Source organism: Dufourea novaeangliae, unplaced genomic scaffold (genome assembly GCF_001272555.1).
Source record: "Dufourea novaeangliae isolate 0120121106 unplaced genomic scaffold, ASM127255v1 scaffold335, whole genome shotgun sequence".
NCBI lineage: Eukaryota > Metazoa > Arthropoda > Insecta > Hymenoptera > Halictidae > Dufourea > Dufourea novaeangliae.
In genome coordinates, this window is record NW_015374211.1 from 59935 (window position 1) to 72762 (window position 12828).

Sequence of the window (12828 nt, forward strand, 5' to 3'; positions counted from 1 at the left end):
ATTATTCCGCCTGGTATCGGCGGAAGGCTCAAGATTTATACTCAGTCATTCTTCAGGCAAATGGAAGCGACTGTATTAACGTTCAAATGCTTTTTAATGTTTTCACTTAAACGGAAACTATAAAATAACCTGTACTTGTGAATTATTCAGAAATCTATCATCCAACGACATTGCGAAGTGAATCATTAACCACGTATGTATGTTCGCCCGTAACGCTAAATTGAAAAGTTAAATAAATTCGACAAAAGATTCCAGCAGGTATTTGACTTTACCTGAGAAAGAAATTCTTCTATAGTGATCATCGCGTCGCCCGCCAACCGTCAACGTTCCAGCTTCCTAACACTCGACACTCGAAAGGTTAAGTTTTCACGCATCTTCGTGTGCAACTACGATTCGACGAGCGATTAATGTATATAATGAGCAATTATTATTAACCGACACGCGTCAACGGATTAATCGTTCATCGAGTAAATTAATAAACAGCTCGAATACAGAGCTTTCTAATCTCCAAACGTGGATTACACGCGGTTGTCCGAGCGGAAGACGATGAACAATTACCGGAAGCCATCTCTCGGCTTCTAACCCGATAAGCTCATTCCAGATTCTCGCTCTGTCGATCGGAACTTCCGTTCTGGCGAAATCTCGACTCCGATGGTCGAACAGTGTGTTGCTCGATTGTTTTATTTTTTTGTATGGTACACGATCGACACGATGTCCCTCTGGCGTTAAACGACGCAACACGTAATACCGACTTAAATGCGCGGGGGGTTACCGTCGTGTAAATGTGGTTGCAGACAGTTCGGTTCGTAAACACAAACGAAATTTTCTCTCGTCTGACGGATGAGATTCCCGTGGACACGTTTCCATCGAGCGAATCAATTCGACAGAGTGACAGGTTTGACGTAAATGGAAGCCAGCATAGCGAGGACCACGACAGGGAGATGCTATTATCTGGATCGGGAACATGGTTATGTCAGTTCCAGACCACATGTGCATTTCGTTATTTAGGAAGTCGAGATGCTGTGGTCATGGTGATATCGACCGCTATGAAAACTGTTGCTCGAACGAATTCGAAGCTGCAATGCTCGCGAAACGTTGGGAAAAGAATTCCACAAGGACACGGCTTACACCCGAAAGAATTGAAATGAATGACAAGGGTGAAGATGTATACGGTACATTTGTATCCTCGTGCTTAATATTTTCTCGAAGTCCCAAATATTGCAGACCTCCACCGAGAAGGCTACTTTATCGGATATTAAAAATTGTTAATATTTCTGCTAGTATTTCAGCGAAACTGTTGAAATCGGAATATCCTTTTTCATAGATGTCGCCGAGAGTAATTCTGTAGTATCTTAAAACTATCGGTGAAATGATTACCGCGGTAATTGAAACTCGGGGCATCGTTTGACAGACCCCACTCAGAGCAATTTTGTACGAACAATTAAAATATACTGTTACCGAGGCAATCGAAATTCAGGGGATTTGTTTGACAAAGAGGCCACCGCGAGTAATTTTGTACGGATATTGAAATATCTGCTGGGTGGAAATGGTTTACAGGAGATAATTGAAATTCGGCGGGGGTGGGATTTGTTTGACAGAAGCCACTGAGAGAGCTGGGCCGATTGTGCCTCGGTACGGGTGAGCAGAGCAACGTCGTCGCGGCGGAAGTCTTGCCGGAGACACGCAGCGGACTTCCTCTTCTGCAAGTATGGCCGAGCGATTCGCCGAGAGGCGAGGCGGATGGACAGGCACAGGCGTTCGTATTCCCGGACGTTCACGAGAGCGTCAACGACAGCGGCATCGAATCCATCCAGGTGACAATTCCACTTCGATCGATCTCATCGACAACGATAACAATGACGGTTCTCTGATCACGATACAACATTACGAACTAATGGAAACGAGCTCTGATTTAACGCAGAGATTTAGAGCAAAGATTTTGAATATCGCGTTTCGTCGATGATAGAGTGTCCCACCTAACGTGAGCACCTACAATATCTCACTGGTTTTTTAAGATACAGAAAGATATGAGGGTACATTATTATTTTGATAGATGGAGAAAATACTATAATAAGGGAACATTTTTCTCAAGGCCATCATTTTCGAAATTTCAAGGTTATCGATCCTTTTTTAAATGGGACTACATAATTGAATCAAGATCAATCCGTAGTAACTTTTTTGCCCGCTACTGTAATGTTTAATCGCCCCAGAATAATTTTTTTGAACATTGTTTCATACTTGAAAACCCTATCTCTACCACCGGAAGATAATTTTCCAAATATCCCTCGGTTCACCTGTCAGCTGACAATAATTTTTCGGTTTGTTCTTCGAAGGCGTCGCCGTCGCCGTGCGGCGTGTCGAGCACTAGTCCCGCCGCGACGCCACAGCAATCCCGTCGCGCCAGTCTCCTCCATCCGGACCACGCTCGGCTGCAGCTGCATCATTTGCATCACAATCACCACAATAATTCCGGGTCTAAGAGCCCGCCGACACCGGACCGGGCCTCGATCGACGAGGAACCGCCCCCGCTGCCGCCGAGCCCTTCGAGTTCAACCACCAGCAGCCTACGTTCGATGCCGAGCTCAGCGATCACCTCGATGCACTCGCAGGACCGACGACGTAGCAGCAGGTACGCGAACGACAGAGCCTCAATGTACACCCGTACATACTTGCAAAGTTGGCTTCCACTAGGGGAAAAAGTGACGTAAGGGAAAGACCTCCTACCAATTGGTAAATTTATTTCAAGTACTGAAATAAATATTAAATCGAATGTTAATTTGGCATGAATTTCAATAATTCCCGATACAAAATTTTAAGAGACTGAATAATGGTTGTGTTCTAGTTGGAAAGCAAGAAAGTACCTTGCTCGTAAATCTAGTGACTTCCGCAAACCATACCAGGCAGATCTTACTCGGACATGATTTAAACAGAATTATTTCGCTGATTCTATCGCTGTCCCCACGACACGAGAACAGATAATTTACAAAAAAAGAAACTGGAGTTATCGCCAGTGACCTTAATGTAGCGAGACCCGCGATATTATACCTTCAAGTTCAGCCTTTTATCTGCGCACACCCACACTTGTACCGTGCGAAACGAAAGTTCATTCTTCGCCGAGTTCAGAGTTTCCACTGACTTGATTGGGTAATCAATATCAAAGTAGCTTATGCACACCTTCCCGGTTACACCCTTGGCATTGATCATGGACTACCCGGGTTAGTGTTCTCCCTTGTCATCGATCGAACGGTATATTCCCTCCGACGAATTACAGTTGGCCAACGCTTGATCAATGTTCCTTTTATTTATAAGTATCCGCGAAAGACAATGAATAATAACGAAATCTGTCCCGGAGTGAAAATAACACCGTGTCAAGGATTCGACGAACGAGTGAACGTGCATCATTCGGTTTTATCGATCGATAATCGAAGGCTTTTTGCGATGGATAGAATTCAATGTGTCCGTTCTCGTTTCTCTTGGACTCTCGATCTGTAAAATTACGTCACGGAGGGAGTATAATCCGTCAGAATGATGTGTACCGACGGACGTCGTTCTTGGCTCGTGTCAAGGCGCGACCCTGGCACCATGCAAATACCACGAGCAGCCAACCACCCCGAGGAGATCCATGCAGTGCTCTACCACTACCTTACATTACGCCCCTACCCACCCCTTCGGTGATATTAATCGTGCCCGAATAATTCAAGCCTCGCTGTTTCATGCCACAAAAGACGAAAAATCGTCGCCCTGTCATACCCCTCCCCCAATTGCTTTTTTCCAGGTCGCGTTCGGAAGTTTCAAGGGTGGAACCTTTAACCCAACCCAGAGGCACGACGAATCGATCCGGCAATAGCGTACAATCCCGGTTTCATTTTGATTCGAGGACTTTTTCGCTGACACGAACGCGTGGAGCGCGATGTCTCATCGAAAGGGATCTGAGGGGGGAAATTTTTGAGAACAACGAAACGGTTTCGTGAATTTCATTGTTACACCGAAACTGAAAGGAGTGTCTCTCTTCAAACCAACAGGTACAGCATGTTCGACGCCCTGGACCTGGAGTACGCGTTGCTGAGGGCGGCAGCCCGTGGCTCGGTGGGTCCGTATTCACTTTCTGAGTCCCTGCATAAGCTGACGTTCACCCAGAGCTTGGCGTTTCCCGCGCTGGCCCGCGGTCTCGCCTCGAAGCAGAGCGTGCCTACCAGAAGGCCGCAGCAGCACACCGAAAGCGGTTTGAACGCGTTCGCGAAAGTGGTGACTGCGCTGGTGCTGGTGCTGGTCAGCGTGCTGGTGTTCGGTGTCGTGTACAAGTTCGTGAGGACGTGAGGATGGCTGCTGGTGCCCGATCGGCAGTCCCCGCCCTCGCAGGAGTTCGATCGACCGGGCGCCGGCGGTTCACTCGACGATTGACTCGGTCCACGATCGACGATCGATCGGTGGGAGTAGCTTCAGTGACCAGGAGAGGCTCGACACGACGTTTGTTAGATGTTCGAGCTCGTTTAGAGATAGTTCGATGAAGTTTCAAAGACGTTTGAAGATGTTTGAAGATGTTTGAGGAAGTTCGAAGAAGCCCGTTTGTAGGAAGTTTAAGGACACGTTTGTATAGAGTTCGAAGATGTTTGTGGGCGTTTGAGAAAGCGTGACAGGAAGTCGGAGGACAGTCGAAGATGTTCGAGAACGTTTTCAATGATGACAATTGAGTATACCGAATGAAAGTTCATTAATGACCGTCAGTGTACGTGGACAAAGTTCGAGGCAGTTTGATCTGGAATGAATGTTGGGTTAAACGCTGATCCTACAATATTCAAATGTTCGCGATTGAATATTTTCTACTCGTTATCCTGACTTCTTCTAATTCTTCCATAGTAATCGAAGGTTTGAAGTATACGGACACTGTTTTTTTGCTCAACTCACAATATTTCGGAGAGGGCAATGGAGCAGAGAATCCTGAAGAGAAATTCGCGAGATGAGTAGTCCAGTCGGAAAAATCGTGCAAAAATTTCGTATTGTAATTAGGAAAATATCCGTGAATCTTCAAGTGCTTTACACGATATTCTATTCTCGATGACAATCGCTACCACAATTTAGATTGTAATTTTAAATGGTAACACGTCGACCGGAAATCCTCCAAGACCCCTGAAGGATTTCGCCGTGGCTGAAATCTTCCTGGTTTCCAGGTGATGAATGTGTGCGAGATTCGACTGAACAAACGTTTAAATTGAATTTAAATCGACGTTGAAGTCGAATCGAGAGAATGTGTATGTTCACCTGTGGCTATTTAAAATAAATCTTTTGTAATTAATGGCATAATCAAAAGTCGAACTTCAATTTCCGGTGAATTTTCGGTGCACGAGGTATATTAATTGTCGGTTACTTGAGTACAAAAATTGAGGGGGGAATTTTTCTTAGGCGTATGTACTTTGCACAGGATAATCGTGAAATGTATGCAGTAAATCCTCGATATCTGCTCGGAGGAATCTCTATACATATATGTATACTCCTGCTTCGTCCCCACTACTGGAGGGTTCCACACAGGAAGCTAGACCTCGAAATGCATGTTTATGAAATGCAGAAATCGTGTCCCTATGCGATAACTGCTCCAAAAAACGGTCTGGAGTTTCCAGCGATAATCGAAGATTTAGTGTACATACGTACTACACTTATTTTGTAAAAGATCTCGAAATTATAATCACATTTTGCGAAACACCCTGTACACGGAGGGACATTACAATAACGCACCCTCGTTTCTCTAATGTTGCGCTATACACGTTGTTTAAGCAAAGAACGATATCTAAAGTACTCCTGAAGGACTCGTTAAGCATCTCTGTTTTTTTTAAATGTAAAACATCAAAAGAATATACATGGAGGAGAAACAAAGACAAGTCTTCATTTTTTTACCTTGAGAGTGTATCCGTAGTGACGTGACTCAAGTACGATTTTATTCCCGTATAAATCACTGATAGGAGATCAGCAAAGTTCTTGGGCTCAGCGACAGCCTGTCTGACCATAAACCGCCACGATCCTCATTCTACTTAAACCGAAATATAAACCACGAATTACGAAACGGTTCCGAATTCCCCGGAAAGAATTCTGCAATTTTTAATTTCATTTGTAATAAATATCATACCTTCGCGGTTTCTTCGATCCAATTTCACCGGCAATGGAATAATTCAGCCTCGAACAATTAGGTTACGTGTATAAATACTCGACAAGCCTTCAAACTAGCAATTTCAGTTACTTGTTTCGTTCGATTCACGGAGTGCAAGTGAATAATGCAGGACATTCACTGTTAGATAATACCAGCGAAACCAATATTTCATATTTCATTTACCTGAACGCTTTCTGTAAAATGGAATTGTACAATTAATAATATTCACGTAAATTTTTGAACTTAATGGGACACTTTTGACGACGGGTGACAATATTTACCTTTATGACACCAAAAAGTGACACTATAGTCACCCTTAGCGAGGAAAGGGTTGAACATTGAACACAGAGAGCGTTCCATCGAACCTCAACACCACCAACAACCATATCATCGACTCGAACGACAGAAAATAAAAGTTGAAGGTTCCTCATTGTACTTTTTCTTTTATTCTTTTTCATTAAATGGAACGCTCTGTTCTGTCACGAGAGGGGAGGTTAATAAAATTCAGGGTCGTTTACATCGGCAAAGAAGCCGTTTATTTTACAGTCGCGTGATTCCACTCATAGGATATCTACAATGATATAATTCTCCTTACACGACTATACACACGCATCCAGACGCACACGTACGTACACTTGCATACACACATTCGGTCGGGTCGTGCGCGTTCCCCTCCCTCGCTCCTGACACCGATGACGTCCATTGTGACATCTCAATTCCTGTCCGTCTTCGAACCGTCGCTTATTCTTCCCTTATTATATTCAATATATACTATATACACGAAGTTCTCCATTTTTTTTATTGCTACTTTACATGATCTGGTCTGACGCCATTGTTCCAGCACCCCCACCACCCCTCTCCTTCCCGACTTCCGTTCGTTCTTCCGTGGTTGCGAGTAGTACTTATAAGTCCTTGGAACCGAGCACACCGAGGACACGTAAATTCGAGCCTGAAACTAGGTGACACATCCAGACCTGGACACTTCTGAAATAACATTATTTGAAATATTATTTCAAATAACAATTTCCAGCTTGTGAAAGTGTTCCCCCCTTTTTTTATTAACACCCTGTAGAGGTTCCAGGGCCTATACGACGGAGACGCGTCGTCGATCGCCAGAAATTATCGTTATGAACTCAGTTCCTGATCACTTAAGAGTAACTATCGCCGTTTTTTGTAACGTATGTATGTAGAAATATCAAACAGATCAAAAAGAATCGTTGTTATCCGAATAAATCGATGTTTTATCATTTATCAGGTATTAAAAAAAGTGTAGAAATAGTAATGATTTAATTATAATTTAACTTTTAAACGTAAGTGCAAGGGGAGCAATTTCTAATCACCTAAAGTCCTAAATCATTTATACGATCCAAAAACTAAATCGAATTGTACGTATAAATTTCGGAATGCTTAATAATTATTTAGCAATTTTTCGGAAGAAACTTATATAGTATCTAAATTTATGCTAAACTGATCAGGAATTGGGTTCTGATCCGGCACTGGGTCCATGACGATACGCGATCACCGGAAGAAGGCGAAGAATAAGAAGAAGAAGATCGAAATCGAGCGACATGTGACAAATCGCCACCATTTTTCCCTCCCTTCCGCGATCACACGAGACCCCGACGAAGGAAAGGCGAATTCTCCATTTGCTGAACGATTTTCGCGTGAAAAAGAAAAACGACAATCATCATCGGCTCGCAACCTTTTGCGATAAATTTTGACTGTCATTTTTTCGCAATCTACTTCTCCTTCGTTAAATTTACTACAAACTGTCCACGACGCTTGGACACACGCACAGCTGATACGGAATATTTGTATTCTACCGTCTGGTTGCGATTAGGTCAATACACACGTGTCTAGATTGTCTATTGTGCCTACAGTCAGAAGTGACTAGTATGTCGTGGTCCTTTATTGTTCGTCAGATCGAACAAACGCGTTGCGAGGGAAAAAAAGAGTGATGGAAAGACTGCGGATCTTTATGGAAAATGAGATTTTTTAAAATAATTTATAAATATAAGAGCAAATATCTGGTCCACAGAGCCAGAATGTATTAAGTCCACTTTTTTTAAAAAAACTGATATTCTACTTGTTTCCCGTATCCAATTTTTCATTCTTTCCTATGGTAAAGATTGCTTCGTTTTAAATCGTGTAGTTTATAATATAATAGTCATATATTGCCCTGAGCGAAGCAGTCTAAATTCCATCACACAGGAGACTCAATGCTCACTATTTCTACAAATCGAGACTTGTGACTGGTGATTGTTCCTCGTTGAATTCTTACAGAATGATTCGAGAATTTCAAGATGTTCTTGTACCTGTGATTTGCTCCCCCTAAAATTTGAAAAGTGTGATTTTATACACTTCAGCTCTGGTTTCGAGATATAGGAAATTCTTTTGCCTCCTAAGTGTCTTAATGGATTGAGAATGAAAGTAGAAAACTCGTTGCATCCAATGGAAGTTTTGTATTTTATTGTATTTCACAGAGCCCTAAAGGCTATAATTGTATAAAATCCGCAGTCTAGTGATGGATGGGAACTTTCCTTCGAGGGAGCTCGTTTTCGACCCCCCTCCCTGCCCCTAACACCTTCAATCGTCGCTACGATCCAGTCTGACAACCACCATTCGTCGCGCTTAGGCCGTGCTTTCTCGTTTTCCATTTTGTTTTTTAACGACCCTAGTCTTATCTCCTCCCTTCGAACCCTTGATCACTTTCGTGCCCCAGAACAGAGAAAGAAGAAACGAAAAAGAAAAAAGAACAGAACAGAGGAGGAACGGATGGCTTCTACTTCGATAGTGTGTGTTTGTACTTAACTTTTGTTTGTACGATCGACCGACAGCTTGGAACAACTGACGGCCGTATATCGTCTGGTATCTATACAGTCTCCGTGGAAAGAATCGAATCCTGCCCGGTTTTTTTTTATTTTATTTTTATTATGATCGTGTGCGTTGTGCGTACTCGAGTAATCGTCGTTTCGTCTACGATTAACTCTCTGTGACGAAAAAACCGTAGAAAAATAAATTATTATATTTCAGCCTCGCTGAAACCGCGATCGGAATACGAGCGTTGTTCGGGACGACTCGACGCGAGACGCCCGCCACGGACAGTACACCACTGAACGATTCCTGACCGTCAAAATAAATCGTAAAAGGATAGAAAAAGTAATGATAATGAAAATATACATATAAATAGAAATTGCATAAAGGTTTCGACATCTAATTGTTATTTCAGAAATCTGCGAACGAATGTGTGAGTCACTGTATTTCCCAATTAGTAATTGTCTAGACTGTGAATCTTGGTACAGTTTGCAGAATATCGATGTAAATCCTACGATTTAAAGAATAAACTAAAGACTCGAATAATTTAAAAAATGTTCGACAAACAATTCATTTCACTTTGAACCCGAGAAAATCCATTATTGGACTATTCGAGACTGCTACGAAAATCAATTCAGAAATATTCGAATATACCGGTCGATTCTTTTATTTCGATCCCAGAAATCGTTTAACGGCGAGAGTAACGCGTGGGTAACTCGACGAGATCTTCTACGTTCGACAAGTAAATCGGATCTAAGCTCCTAAGCCTAAGAAACACCTCTGCACCTCCTCCTCGGACGATTTCCAATACGAATCGACGACTATGCTCGCGGAAAAAAAACAGCTGAACTAAATTCTATCGAGACCGTGGCCTCTGAAGGTAGCGTAGTACAATCTTGCACGCAACCGTGATACAGATTCCTCTCAATTATCGTCCCAAACTCGGTTCCGCGCCGGGACAATAATCATATAGGGAGAAATGCTTCAGACCCTCGTAAATTCGTCTTTTTCCTGAAGCTCGAGCCTCGACAACAAAGGTAGAGGGGCAACAAAGTATGCGCTTGAGAGGTTCCACGACCCCCTCCAGTAGTGGGGATAACGACTAGACAATAATCGTGTAGACCAAGCAGACGATAATCGAGAGAAGTCTGTATAGTCGTATTTCTGGGTTCTGCAAATAACAGAAGCACTTTGTTTCGACAACAAGACCGTAGAACAGTTGACAGTCGAGCCGAAAATCTTGACATTGTGCATATACTTTCAACGGCGTTCCACAGTCACACACATACACATACCTAAATGTCTTTCATTCGTAACCGTTCCCTTTTCCAGTCTCGACGCTCGCTTACGTTGAAACATCCCCGACTTTCACGCATTTTCCCAACGGACAGACATTAGGGGAGAAAAGAAAAACAGCACCGAAAATCAACATGGAGCCCTTATACAGTAAATCGTCGATGAGTGCTCGAAGGTTCCACTCGGCACTGAACATTAAATATTTCATAAACTAATCGTCGTACGCGACTGAAACAAATATTATTGGCTTGAGAATGCAAAGATTTGTGCTAAACCTCGTTAAAAAGTTACACCTGAGGATCTCTCCTTATCAGTGCTGAGGAGCCTTCGAAGAATCATCGACAATTTATTGTATACGCCACTGGTTAAAGTATGGGACCAGGGCTAATGATCGATGGAACAGTAACTATTCTGTATATTATTCTGTTGACGATATAGTAAAAATCACGGAATCAGTACATATACAAATAATTTTCAAGTAGTTTCAGCACGTCACTGTTACGAAATCTTTGTAGAATCATACATTTTCCTCTTTCTTTAATTATCAGACCTGGTCCCATACTTTCAGCCGGTAGCGCACATCCACGTGGTGTTTCGACGTTTCCCTCCATCCCGTGGACTGCCGTATCGTTTCGGATCTACCTCCACACGAAAAAAACGCCACACAAAAGTGTCACACGTATTCTATATACGTATAGTCTCTAATCGAGTTTCTACAAGATTCACCAAACACGCACGACGATCCTCTATTCGTTACTTTCATGTTCGACGCTCGAAAAACGTATGTGAACACACGCTTTCCGACGATAGGTATACGTAAGCACACCTCTATTACACCGAACTGTAAATTCACGTGTCACCGATAATCGTTCCGTGCACGGCTCGACACGTTATTACAATAATTACATCGTGGAACCGACTAACTTTTAAACGAGGATTTTCTTTCAATTGCACGCACCGTTTTCAACTAGGGACGATTTACCTCGCGACACGATCGATCGGTCGATCGCACGTTCTGTAAATCCGAACAATTCGATTATAACAATTCGATTACAATTCGATTATTAACGATAATTGTATCGTGAAACCGTTGGAAAAATGAAATTTAGGTTAAACACCACCCTCGAGAGAAAGAGGGAGAGAATGTGTCCTCCGAGACTCGAACCCTTTATTGGTTTAGGTTGCTTTCAGGAGCCATATCCACATTTCGCCATCGCAGAGCCTCGTCTCGGAGCGAGACCGTATTTTTCGTGTATTATTTACCTACTCCGCCTATTCACCCCCGTTTATAGGTGTGTCTTGATTGAGATCGTAGGAAAGCACACACTCGACGGTAATCTAACGATATCGAGAAAAAATATCGAGAGAGAAAGAGAGAGAGAGAGATTGCAATTCTCCGCGAGCCACGTGAAGGAAAATAAAGCCCCTACACACCTGCTAAATCGACCGCCTTGATCAACCCTCTTAATGACCCGGTGCCGAGAGTTACCAACGATCCGGGCAATTCCGTAGAAAAGCGAGGAAAAACCATTTGGTGTATACACCAACAATTTCAAATGTATATTCGTATATGTGTATATGTAGTGTAACGTACAGTCGACTCTAGCTATATTGCCCCTAAACATATTGCCACGCGGGCAACTTCCTCTTCATATTAACTTTCGAGCACACAAATTTGCTCTTCAACCAACTTTTTCACAGGCGCCGAGGCTATGACGATAGAATTTAGCATGGAGGGGGCTCTGAACTTATTGCCATTTTACTCCCCTACAACCGTGACCATGGCAATATAGTTAGAGTCCACTGTATACGATTATCTCCCGAGAGGCCAATAAGTCGACTCGAGGTATTAAAAGGGTTAATATATAGTATACATATATCGAACGTGGTCGTCGGATCTAGAAAAATAGAATGACGATATCGGCGGTGGTCTACCACAACGATTTACGATCTAGGACATACTTTCTTAATCATTTATCGATTCTAGAGAGAATGATCCGTGTAATCGACTATTATTAATGTCTTTCGCACGTAATGTGACCCGACACGTTCTAGTCTCGGAATTATTCGATGGCGATCGATTGAATTCTCCCAAGTGATCTCGGCGCACAATTTTCGCCGTACATTTTAACAGGATCTCATCCCCCTCGAGAAGTCCATCGTGAACGATCACTTTTATTCTCGGCTATGTAAAATAGGACACTTTTCGAAAGACCTAATCCTAGTTAAGACAAACTCACGACACCCTCCCCCCTGGGCGTCGTCGAGAAATAAACAAATTATATTAGTTCAACGCTCGAACATTCGTCTTCGTTCGCGTACATACAGCCCCCCCCCCTTGAATCGAAAACCTCTGTTCGATCGATACCTAAGCCTACTTAAATCTTCGATTTGTACCCTGTTCGTCGTTCCACCGTGAACAATTCAATCATCGTGATCCCCCCGCGATCTACTAGCCAGCAGTAAAGAATTATCTCCTCGGCTGGTACCCTTCACGCTTCCCCTGTTTTGAACTGGCGATCGTGAAACTTATACGACACACGTACTATAGATCCCGAAGTGAATCGAACCTAATTCGC

General features: G+C 43.0%; 1 protein-coding gene across 1 annotated transcript; it reads left to right on the forward strand.

Moving 5' to 3' along the window:
• Positions 1–906: 906 nt before the first annotated feature.
• LOC107192309 lies at positions 907–4317 on the forward strand. Its single transcript, XM_015581524.1, has 4 exons — positions 907–972; positions 1599–1814; positions 2334–2629; positions 4023–4317. Exons 1-4 carry the CDS (start codon positions 907–909, stop codon positions 4315–4317), a joined length of 873 nt encoding a protein of 290 aa, XP_015437010.1.
• Positions 4318–12828: the final 8511 nt, after the last annotated feature.